This window comes from Rhipicephalus sanguineus, chromosome 1 (assembly GCF_013339695.2).
Source record: "Rhipicephalus sanguineus isolate Rsan-2018 chromosome 1, BIME_Rsan_1.4, whole genome shotgun sequence".
Taxonomy (NCBI): Eukaryota; Metazoa; Arthropoda; class Arachnida; order Ixodida; family Ixodidae; genus Rhipicephalus; species Rhipicephalus sanguineus.
In genome coordinates, this window is record NC_051176.1 from 332653077 (window position 1) to 332666120 (window position 13044).

At 44.9% G+C, this 13044-nt stretch overlaps 1 protein-coding gene across 1 annotated transcript in view; it reads left to right on the plus strand.

Moving 5' to 3' along the window:
* LOC119379553 (E3 ubiquitin-protein ligase Topors) overlaps positions 1-13044 on the plus strand; it is a 371896-nt gene that overhangs the window by 338911 nt on the left and 19941 nt on the right. Inside the window, exon 2 of the mRNA XM_037648855.2 lies at positions 11102-11158. Coding sequence (XP_037504783.2) covers positions 11102-11158 — 57 coding nt within the window. The remainder of the gene's footprint in view (positions 1-11101; positions 11159-13044) is intronic.

The following is a 13044-nucleotide window of genomic DNA, read 5'->3' on the forward strand; positions in this document are numbered from 1 at the left end:
GAAAAATATTGGTATTGATTTTTGGTTTATTCTGGTAAAAAAATCAGCCTTCCGTTTTTTTTTTTTCAAGTTGTTTTGATAACGAGGCAAATGTAACAAAAAAAAATTGATTTCGAGATATTGAGAGTTAAAGAGGAAAACAAGTTAATTTCATGTCTTGTTCAAAAAGAAGATGCAGTGAACAATTTAATTAATAGCAACGTTCCTTATAGTCATCACACGAATCAGCTTTTCGCTTCTTTTCTTGTTTCCTTGGTTCCCCATAGAGTTAATATACTGACTCTAGAGGAAAAGCTCCTCATAGGGCCCGTGCATTGAAACCTATAACCGCATGGGTTCCGCCATGATGGAACAAAACGAACGTTGCCAGATCCTGAGACATCAGTTTTAACTTTTAATCTACCAAGCTAAGCCAGCTACGCGCTGTTGGCGCTGTCAGGGAACATCTGCTGTGTTTTGATGCGTGAAGCCGCGTGTTATTGTAGCGTTGTCTGTGCAGCTGGTCCGATTGATAACAGTTAAAATTTCCACTTGTTTGTGCATGGTTTTTAGTAGGCACGCCCTACCAATAATGTGTGACGAATAGAGTTTCTCCGTTCGCTGGCACAAGGGTCACTCGACGGATTCGCAGCTCGAAGAAAAGAGCGTTCGTGGTCGCGCGGTGCTTCGACTTGCAATGACGAGACAGCTGTATCCACATTCTTTTTTAGCTCATTGCTGCCGTACTTCAGCGCAGAGAGCCATAAAGCAGAAATATGTCGATAGCAGTATGCCGCGGCGAATGTGAGTGAGACGTCACTCGAAAGCTTCAATCGAAACTAAAGTTACACGACACACGTTTTATCGCCGTTAAAGACACTGAAAAAAACAACTTCGGTTGCGCCTATTTGGTACGGAACTTTCAGTGCTTAATTGTCTCATCTCTTTTTTGCCGTCCGTACTGGTTTGCTCTGAAGTTTTTCAGCTTGAAAGAAAAAAAAAATCTGTCACATGAATTCGAGTTGTTGGTAAGTGACGACAGAAAACGCACACGACGGCGGCGCGCAAAACTGGTGCAATCAGCCGCGAGCATAGAGTTTCCTACAATACTTGCTAGAGGGAACTCTGGCGCTAGTGTCTATGGGAGCTGCAACGCATGGCGCTTCAGCCAGCATGGGAATAAGGTCCCTCTATTTTTCAAAGGTAGCGGAAACCATTGTACAAAAAGGAAGGTTAGGGAGAATGTCTTCCCCGCCCTCTGCGTCTCTCCTTTCTTCGCCCTTTTGTGCTCCCCTATTGGACCAGGCCCGACACGTGACCAGTTATTCCCGGTGACCACACACATGCTGCATACACATGCTGAAAGAAATAATGCACATTGTATACACTTTTTTTTTTCTGGATATACGCGTTGTGCAGACGGCCCTGCAGCACAATGTGCCAACGATACCATAAGCTGCTCTCGGGCGTCCATACTTCCCATTGGGCCCGCCAAGCAAGCTCACATTGTAACGCGGATCCATTACTCGTCGCCCTGACATCAACGCTACAAGACTTTCGAGCACTCACGAGTCACTGACATACATCTCGCATCTTGCCGCCGCCTGTGACGATTTTCAGCTGCGAGGGCGACAACGTGCTTTGCGGCGAAGTGGCAAAAAAAAAAAAAATGCAGGGCGCGTTCGGAGGGCCAAATTCAAAAATTATTTTCTTAAAACAAAAGAATGATTTTATTAGACTTTCTTCATTACTTAACGATGAGTCTTCTATCATGCGCCGCATGACGAGGATTTTTACTTGGAACGCATCAGTATGGAAAATATGGTCAAACATGACACAAATTGCATATTTTCTCTAATTTCACAATTAATAATAATATCTGGGGTTTAACGTCCCAAAACCACGATATGATTATGAGAGACGTCGTAGTGGAGGGCTCCGGAAATTTCGACCACCTGGGGTTCTTTAACGTGCACCTAAATTCTAATTTCACAATTGTTTTTCGGGAAGATTTGAAGTCTATTTTACCTCCATAGATTTTTGTACTAAAACACACTTTCCTGAAAATCATACTCTTATTAAGATTGGTTAGGAAGAGTTCGAGATAGCTCAAGAAAAAATGACGAACTTTGAAGATTTTTGTAGCTTTTGAAAATACGTAGCTGCTAGTGAAACACAAAAACTTCGGCAATAATACCTGCATTAAAAACTTCGGCATTAAAAACTTCGGAACAACTAAACAGAACCTCTGTAATAGCGCAAGCGCGGTTTCAAAGCTCAACACACAAAACTAGATTTTATAACATTTTTCTATTAGGTAAAGTTTAACAAATACAAGCCAACTTCGAGGGGGCGCCACGATCGTCAATTTTTTTTCGAGCAAAATGCTCCATGTGGCACAGGAAAAAGGCACAAATTTTATCAGCAAAATCTGCGAGCACCATTTCTGGGACACTTGGCATGGAATGACCCACACATATATATATATATATATATATATATATATATATATATATATATATATATATATATGAGGAAGTGTTAGTGTGCCCACTCTATGAGCCCCCCCCCCCCCCCCCCCCCCCCCGCGCTCAATGAAGGGCGACTTTAAGCCCTGGCTAATTGGATATACAATATATATGGCTCTCACAGGCCACAGAAGTTGTTTGGGACGATCACAGTGCAGTGTCAGAGTAGCGACTATAAAATAAATCGGGATGTAAAGGGTTAAATATATGTGATGTCGAAGCAAATAAGTCTAGCTGCAACGCAGAACATTTACTCACTGCACTGAGAACCTCAGAACACAATATTTTATTCTCACGCCTACTTACCTAAAGAAGTAGGCAAAATGTATGCGTCTTCGGTGTTACACCAGCTTCTTAATCCACAACATAACGAATGAGAATTGACTGGTGCGAAGGTGACTGGTGCGAACTTCACTCATTCACGAGCAGGCACTTCACATTCAAGTGCCTCGTGAAACAGTATGCTGCGCCAAGAAGCTTAGTCGAACGCGGTGGTGATCCATCGTGTGCAGTGTCTCTAAGAAGCGCATGCAACAATACAACGATAGCTGTTGTCCTGTTTTGCTCGCACCACATCAACCGATTAAATCGTTATTCGGAAAATTGGAGCAGTATAATTTCCCCGCACAAGGCACTATACTGCCAAAAAGTCAACTCTAGCGCTTGTCGAATGGGTGCCGCAGTGCTAGTGCACCTGCCGGAGAGGGGGGGGGGGGGGGGGGCGAGCCCCTCCTTATAAAGTGGAAGGGAAGCCTGTCCCCTGTGCCCCCCCCCCCCCATCGACTTTAAGCCCTGTATTGCCCACTAGAGGTTGTTGATGTGCTCTCAGTATTTATGCATTTCGCACCGCCCACAGGCAGCCTGAGATCAAACCTCGAGAAATTTTTTTGCAGGCGTAAATGATCACATGCGTATTCTTAGACGATCACTTTCGGCGGCAGTGTCGCTTTGCGTGAATAGTGTCTCGTGTCCAACGACTGAAGCGACCACTTGCCCGCCTTTCCTCAACCAACCAGTCAGCACACATTGGAAGCGATAATATGGTAATATCTCCGAAAGTGATCGCCTCAAAATACAACCTCAGTGCTAGGGTCTTTGTTACAATGGAGCCTCTAGATTGTAGGCATTGTTCGCGGCATGTTCTGCTCACTGAAAAATCGGGGTTGATCCCTGATATTATGCAATATTTGGCCGACCCGCGGAGGAAGTGAAGCAGGCTTTAAGTACATGCGCTCCCAATCAATCAATCAATCAATCAATCAATCAATCAATCAATCAATCAATCAATCAATCAATCAATCAATCAATCAATCAATCAATCAATCAACCAATCAACCAATCAATCAATCAATCAATTATTTAACGTGCCCAAGAACAGCCGTAATGTTCTTGGGCACGCAATACAACAAAGAAACTCTGCAGGAGAAACCACAAAACAAAAATGGCAAGAATATAAAAAGAAGCCAGAACGACAGGACAAAAAGAAATAATGCCGCAGCACGAGAAATATAGGACAATGCTATATAAAGTCACAACAATGCGCTATCGAATATTTTTGACACGTGGCTGTAGAAAAAAAAGAACTTTATTTGAAGTGAAAGAAGACTGATATATAAAAAAAAGACTTTTCTTGTTATCTTCATTTACTTTATCAAAACTTTAGGAGGAAGGCTTTAGAACTTTGTCCATTTTCACACCTCGACGGTGATTTCCCCGAGTTGCGGCGTCCCTGAGCCGTTGCATTCGAGCCACGAGTCGATCCAGCACATCCTGCTGTTCATTTACCTTCACGCTTACATCTTCCAGCACTGCCTCGATTTCTTTTTGTCTTTTCTTCAAGTCCCTTTCCTTCTCGTGAATATTCCTAAAAGCAGCGTCGATCTTGTTTACATCATCTTCTTCACGAAGCACGCCGAGAAAATCTGCCATAGGGTGATCTTTGTAACACAGATTCATTGCATCTGCGGTCATGCGGCCTTCGTCGATTGATCCGCAGGACCGTTCGAATTCGTTTGAAGAGTTCTTGCAACATTGTGGAAGTTCGGCGAGGGAAAATGAGGCGTCCATCGAGGGTGTGCAGTCAATTTTAGCTGATGACGATTCTGGAGGAGTGGGCTCCAGATGTAGAGACATTTTGGATGAGGACTTGTGCCTTGGCTTGCCGGGTCCATAGAGGTGCGTGGTTTCTCCTTTTCGTGCTTTGGATCTTGATTTGACTCGCGACGTCCCGGTCTCAGGGCGTGCACCTGCATCGGCGCCCAGATAGCTCGATGATGCCGCTATGGCCGTGCTTTTGTCGACGTTAGAGGGCACACCGCGTGCGGCCAGATCAAGCAACGCGGACACGGGCGTCGTAGATTCACCAACTTCGCAAAGCATCTGGACGTCTTGCATTACAGTCGGCGACGTTTGCATGTGAACATTAGCGGCACCATCCTTCGCGATGGTGCTCTGGTCCTCTGCGGCTGAGTTCCGTACACCGTCGATGTAAAGCTCCGGAGCTACGACTGCCGGTTTGTTCGACTCGTGATGAACAGCTTCAGTGTGTGAAAACTGCTGGGGCTCTTCTCGAACGGGTGCCTTTTTTATCGTCACGGTGGATTTCGCTGCACCGCCGACGCCTTCCTTTGTGCCGCGAAAACAAGGTGTACTCCCGATTGAGACGCCAGTCGATACTCCTGAATGTGGTTGCCCGACGTCACTCTGTAAGTTACATTTGCTGCTGCCAAGTGGTGGGCGGATATCTTCCTCATCGCTACATGTATGACAAGCCGTCATCCTAGTCTCCGAGGTGGACGTGTCGCTATGGTTAGTTTTGTCGCGGACTTCACGTTTGTCGTCATTGTGGGACCTGCCGGGTCGCGTCGAGGTGACCCGATCACCGCACATGTCTGATGCGCACTTGGCTTTGACGTTTCCTTTGCCACCCGTGAAGCCGAAAGCCTTCCTCATTCTCGGCATCCTGTCTGTGATGGAGGGATGTGATGTGCCAGGGGGCGAAGGTCGCCGTTCAAGGAGCCTACATCTGTTGCCGGCATTGCTGTGGCTAGACGATGATCGTTGTATGGCAAGCTCAACGCTATTCCTTGAACGGGCGCGACTCAAGCTCCGGGCCTGGACGACTGGCCGACGCCGGACCGAGTGATCAATCGAGCCTTCGGTCCTGGAAAACTGTGGCGCCGCACTAGCTTTGTCCTTGGAGCCGGGATCCATTCGAGACAGTGATATCCGTATCAGGATACGGCTGCCGGAATTCAACTTTTTGCCATCCTTCCAGTATGTTGGGTTGAATAACCACCGGACAGTGTGGAAAGAGCAGGAAGACCAGCGTGCGTGAGACGAAGGCGCGGCACTTAAGAACGCCTGGACAAAGGGGGATGACAGTGATGACGATGACGATGACGATGATCCTTTATTTAAGGCGCGTACCCGCTAAGGGGGATGGGCCAGGAATCAGGCTGCAGGAGGTATATGCAAGGATTATTAGGTTAAACGTGGGACACGGTAAAGGAGACCGCAGTGGTGACAAAACGCCTTTGTATTCCTCCTTTAAGTCTGTGTGTATACTTTTGACGACCGGTACATAAACTTTTCGTTGTCATATGTCTGACAGTTAATCCAAATTTAGAAAAAGATGGCTGATCCCTCCGTCATATATAGGAATCGGTATAACACGAAAGTGAAAAGTGTCGTTCGATATCGCTCTTAAAATTCGATGATGAATATATAAATTTACGTGCAACTTTCGCGATTTGCAAAAATGGGCGTGCTACAACTTGTGACGTCCCATATAAAGGACTGCCCTCAAGTCAATAATAAAAAACTTTATTAACGAGTTTTTGTTGATTAGTCCCTTCAGTATCACTTTCGCTGCAACAGAGTGTTGCCGCCTTGACGTAGTGCGAAGACGACAGCAACCTGACTCATATGATTTTTATTTTAAAAAATCTGTGTTATCTAAAAAATTATGACAGCTTAATTCGCACTGGTGGTGCCAAGCCTCAATGAAGAGCGCAGCTTTGTTTGTTTGTTTGTAGCCTGTCAAGTTTGGCACATGCCCACTCTGTGGGATTGGCCAAGTAGACGTATTGTAACCTTTGGATGATACCTACATTAATGTTTACCTCCCTATCACTAAAGTAGAAAAAAAAGATTACTAAGATAAAGAGCAACAAAGTGAGAAAAAATTAAATTAAAGGGAATGAAATTAGTGCTATTACAATGACGGAAGCCTGAAATTTTGAGACAATCTGACAGCTGAGTTTACCTGACGCGACCGAATTCGACTGTATGTCTTACCTTTAATCACATTTTATAATTATTTCACGAGTATTTTTCCAGTATTTCTTAAAGTGGACTTTATGTTGGAATACGTTGAGTGGCTAGAATGAAATTATACCCAGCATCAAGAACATCTCTGTGGCAACGCCCCAAAACAGAGGCACCGAAATTTAGAACATTCTCTGCCGTTAAACTTAAACCTATCGTCGAAAACGGAATAACCAGAAGTCTTTTCCCGAGTATTGAATAGTTGCGACGTGATATAAAATAATGTTCAATAGATTCCGTTTCATCGCAAAATGGGCAAAGGGGTGATATCGCCAGACCAGCTATGCGTAAATATAAGTTTAATGGGGGGACACGACATCGAAATTTGGTAATAATCCCTTCAAACTTTCTAGATTGACTCCGCTGAGGTTTCCATGGAAATTTAAGGTGTTCATATTCTGTCCATCATAGTTTCCATAGTTATAGTTTCCATCATATCTGTACAAATTGCTAATTTTCTATATCTGATCGCTGCTACGTATTCTACTTCTGGGAGTACCGAAATTATTGGTCCATCAAGGGCAGCCCGGGCTTAAGTATCGGCCAGTTCATTTAATTGTATCCCGCAGTGACCTGGGACCCACAATAATTTCAGAAGTTTCAGCTGGGTGGCCTTCCTTGTTTTCCTTTATTTCTTTCTTTCTTCTCTTTCTCTCTGTTTTTGTATCTCTTTTTTTTTCTATCTGTTTCTTTCTCTTTCTTCCCTTTATTTCTCTCTCTCTCTCTCTCTCTCTATGCTTCTTTCTCTCTTTCTTCCTCATTCTGTCTTGCTCTGTTTTTTTCTATCTCTTTCTCGTGTCTGTTTCTATCTTTTTTTATGCCTTTCGCTGTCTTTTTATCTTTGTATGTCTTTCTTCCCTTGATTTCTCTCTATTTTTATCATTCGCTTTCCTTCTCTCCCTCTTTCGCGGGTTTCCCGCGCTCCACTTCGCCGAGCCGAGTTTTCGTTGAGCGCTCCCACCTGCTGTACTCGGTAGTGGCGCTTGCCCAATTCCTGTGGCGCATACCCACCTGGGGAGTTTTACACGATGGAGCACAAGTTACCGATAGCTTAAACAGCTTTGCTCTTAAAAAACACCCTGTATAATACAAAGCGCAGAATACGGTATCGGAGATGATCAAACTCGCAGTACACGCGGCCAAATCACGGAGGCTACGCCGGACGCCTGCGCTTTTCTGCGTCGTTAATGAGTTACCACATTTTGTAAGCGAGTGGAGAGGCAGACGTTTATGTCTATTTTGGGCATTATTTTGGTCACTTCAATTATATGGCTGTTTTCTTGACGTATTCGCAGGATCAAAACTTCACAGGGAAGCAGTCATATCTCTACTATCTGAAGAGAGGGTCTTGGCGCGCTTCATAATCATACCGTGGTTTTAGGATGCAAAACCTCAGCAATTATTATAAGACACGACCCGGTGGGTACTCACAGAGCTGCGCTTGCGCATGAAAACGACGCTCAGGGGACCAATGAGATAAGGAATACAATATAATATAATAATTATTGGGGTCTTACGTCTCAAAACCATGATATGATTATGAGGGACGCCGTAGCGGTGGGCTCCGGAAATTTTGACAATCCGGCGTTCTTTGACGTATATAATAATATAATTGTCGGGATTTTACGTCCCAGAACCACGATATGGTTATGAGTGACGCCATAGTGGAGGGATCCGGAAATTTTGACGATCTGATGTTCTTTCACGTGCACCTAAATCTGACGTGCACCCAAATCTAAATTTCGCCTCCAGCGAAGTGTGGCCGCCGAGGCCGGAATTCGATCCCGCGACCTGAAGGTCAGCTGAGATAAGCAATGTATCACTGTGAAAAGTAAAAGCTGTTAATTGCCAACAAGGTCCATATTATACTTGTACGACGAATACTCGGCCGGTAATTTTGCAGTAAGCGCATTGAGTACAGCATGCAGGTATTCTTTCCCTGCTATCGTATGCCCGAAGCCGCAAAATATCGTGGTAAACGCGCAGCTTGTGTTCAATAGCATGTCTTCAGACGCACAAGAATACAATATTCTATCAGCGGTACTTTCATGAAGCAAAGGACTTGGCCACACTTCTGTTAAGACCCGGCCGAAACCAGTGTTCCCTGCTGACCCGAAGGTCGCGAGATCGAATCCCGGCCGCGGCGGCCGCATTTTCTATGGAGGCGAAAATGCTTGAGGCCCGAGTACTTAGATTTAGGTGCACGTTAAAGAACACCAGGTGGTCGAAATTTCCGGAGCCCTCTACTATGGGGTCCCTCATAATCATATCGTGGCTTTGGGACGTTAAACCCCAACAATTATTATTGAAAGCAGTGTTCCGGCACTGGAAGCAGAACAACTGCAGTTTGTGATGTTCGACTAGCGTGTGTATGTATGACAGCTTTCTTTACATGTCACAGGCTTGCTCTCTGTGTCATATGTTACTGACAGAGTGGACCTAATTATTTTTAGCTCATAAGAACAGAGGAAGAAACACATGAGCGCCGTACTGGAGGCGCTCTCTGCAAACTAGCGGCACGGTTATCGTTGCATGATATGGACTTCGTTGGCGATTAACAGCTTTCACTTTTCATGGTGATACACTCCTTATCTCACTCGCCCCCAGAACTTCGTTTTCACGCGCAAGCGCAGTTCGCGCCCAATCGAAGCGGCACTGATGTAATGTGAGCGTCCTTCGGCGCCAACGCCCACCACCACGGATTATCTGTTCAAGTTTGTTAAGCGGCCGATGGCAAGACAAAGCTTGCCGCACCATGCAATCTTAGCGCATTTGTTCTTTTTTAACGGCTCATTTGTGACTATGTCGGGTACAATTACTTTTAAACAAATTGTATCCAATATGCAGCGCATTCCTGATGGCGCGCAGTTGGACACGTTTTACTCTTTATGACTTGTTAGCAACTGAAATAAAGCAACGGTGTTTCATCGCAGTTCAGAAGACAATGTCCTTGACTTCAATCAGAGAGATTAAAAAAAATTAACAATGACTTTTTAAGGAAACTTTAGGCAAACTGGCATTTTCGGTAAACCACATACGCTTCAGCACAATTTTAACGTATAATGGTAAGCGTGAAAACCAAGAATTTTTTAAAAAAGAAAGCCCAAACATCAAAGTTGATATGCACCGAGTTTTTTTATCCTCAGTTTAACTTGTCTGCAGGAATAAATTCCTGAAAAACAGGTATTTTGTGCCGTTTGCCGCGTTTGTGATTTTTTCCCTCAAAAGTTCTTCGACAGCAAAGGGAAATAAATTACTCGTAAGACTGCATTTTACTTCTTCTTTGATGGAAATAAGTATTGTGACCAAAACATGCATCGCTTTTTCGCTAGGTGCGCTGAAAGTTCAAAAATTACAAAATTGGCGGAAGAGGTTCTTTTTTTGCGGCCGAAATTTGTACATTCTTTTAGGCGACCAAAATTTTTTTCCACCAATATAACTTTTAAATCATTGTTCTGTGGGTCTAAAGCCTGCGCCTAGATTAAAGTTCATCAAAATCGGTAATGGTGACACGGACCTTGTGTTCGTTCTTATCTGGACGTACGCAGCTGTGTGTGTCGCATTCTATTCGTCCCTTGTTTCAGGAGTTTTTTGCGCTAAATAAGAAAAAAATCCCAGCTTATGTTTCCAGGCGCCTCGAACATTCATTTCAGGAAAATTTTAACAACGACCTACAGGCACCTCTTGTGCTTGTAATCTCGTTGATATCGACTATTCTTACCGTAATACACGCCTCAGAATCTGTTCTGCTATCGCCTGTGTGATACCAGACTGACTGTTTTATTTATGAATACTGCGTTCTTTCTTTTCTTTCACAGTTGTAAGCGTGTTTGTCAAAATGACATCGTTGGATATCAAATTTTCTTCAACGTGACCACATACTGTCACGAACAAGGCGCACGAAAAACAGTTCATGTACTACTTTTCTTCATAAAAGCAGAGTTGAAAATCGTGCATCGGTTCTAAGCCACCTGAAAGGTCACTGAAAGGGATGACGGACCTGCACAATCAGGAACATACTACATTAGTGTTCCTTTGAGTTTTCGCTAGCATTCCCACTGCTTTCGAAAATTGAAGCTTGATATTGAGTGCGGTGTTATCACCAACGGTGACGTCACTGTGAATGGACGCATGGTGGCGCTCGAGAGGTGGGCCTAAAGCAGAGCAGGGGGCCGTGCCGCGTCTTTCGACAGACTATGCCTAGCGCGCATTTCTGCTAGCGTCCGTCAACGTCCGAAGGTGGGGTGACTGGTAGGCTGCGAACACGCCGGGATTCCAGCCTACTAAAAGCGGAAGGAACTGCACAACCAGGAACATTCGGCGTGAGTTCTATATCATTCTATCGCTTCGTTTTCTTACCTCGGGTAACGAATTAGGCCATTATTTTTCTCCTTTTTTTCCGTGTGCGACGCAAGTGGAACATTTTCCTTCATAGAAACTACCATAGCTATTCCAAGTGAATTTCGACAATTTTGCCAGACCAAATACGTATTCGGTTCGGCACCATCGCCGCTACCCTCAATTAACCCTGAGGTATTGATTGCAAGAAGGCTGATCAACTTCGAGAAATCGGCCTTAAGTCCTTGACGCGACTTCTGCCGGAAAGCCGATTCTGGGGCGAAGCGGTCGGCGCAACTCCGTGGGAACTACTTTTAAGCAGGAAACGGTCACTAAGTAATGCCTTGTTTTTTCGTGCACTGCACTTTTGGGCACATAATCCAGACAACGTATACAGGCATGCGAATTGTAGTGCGAGAGAACTTGGCGATCTGCTCACCGATAACAGGAAATATAGACTGCGTTTTCAAGGAAACCCGGCCGCAGGAATACCCATTCTTGAAAATCCAGTGAGCTACAAACTATTCGGCCTTGGCCCTGTGTCTTAATTATCTAGTAACATCGGTCGCCAGGCGTACGCGTATTGCTATTGCATACTTGCACAGCACGTCGTATACGCGGGTACCGAGGAAAGCGTTTGGCGTTAGCCGATGTCATCGGCTGCGCACGAGGGCTTTCGCCGTAGAGTTTGGTTGAATTTCATTACGCCACAATAATTACTAGAGGCCGCTTTTTCTATATCTCAAAGCTGCGATGAGTCTTCGCATGAAGAACTTCAATTCTCCCGTTTGACATAACCGCCTAACTCAACTAATTGTGAAGACATCGAACAAATATCGCATTTCCCCGAGTTTTGAGGATTGCGGACACATTCCTTGAAGCAGCTGTATATCAGGTTATATAAACGGCCGCGAGAGCACCAAGGCAGTTTGATGGAAGGCACTGACTACGGTGACGGGGCCCGTCAGCACAGTACCGCCGTAAAAGTGACGGGGCCCGTCACCGTAGTGTAAATTGTAATAGTGACGGGGCCCGTCGTAATAGCGACGTACGTATAGTAACGGGCTCCGTCATCGTAAAGTGGTGACTACCGTGACGGGGCCCGTCAGCGCAGTACTATCGTAAAAGTGACGGGGCCTCTTTACCGTAGATTTTTGGTCGTTTTAGACGCCCTCGTCGTGTGGTGTTCGTGGTGTAGTAGTTACTTGTGTGAGGCAATAAAGAAAAAAAAAAAGCGTTCATGGTGTAGTTGCATGGTTGGCGCGCTCTCCATGGAGTGTTAGGGCTGCAGGTCGTCAGTTCGATTCCTCCCGTTTTTTCTTCCTTTTTTTTCAGGTTATGCGTCAACATCAACGTTACTGCTCTGACGGAGTCGTAACTTTTCCGTTCATGTCTGCGGCGGTTAGACAGCCCTAGCGTTCGGATGATGCGTTGTTCCTAGGCTTGTGCGAATATTCGAGCACTTCGAATATTCGAACGAGTATTACAGTATTCGAATTCGCTTCGAAACGAATTTAAATTCTAGGAAATTTCGAAGTATTCGAAATGAACGAATAGACCTATATGAACAGCATGTAACCCCCTGTAAAGGTGGTTTCACTGCAGTAGAGATGTGCTATACCGTGAACACACCTTTCCAGGAGAAATGCACACTGCCGCGAAGCCCCACTTCAAGGTTAAATGAGCATGTAGTAAAACCTTGTTAATTCAGAGTCACTGGGACTGCGACAAATTTAATTAAGCGGGTTTCCGAATTAACCAAACATACAAAAGGCGGATGCAAGGAACTTTGTATTACTGGAAGTAATCAGAGGTGGTCGTTTGCCGTGCGTCCTAGTTTGCGGCTACAAGGGTTTTTTCCAGCAATACT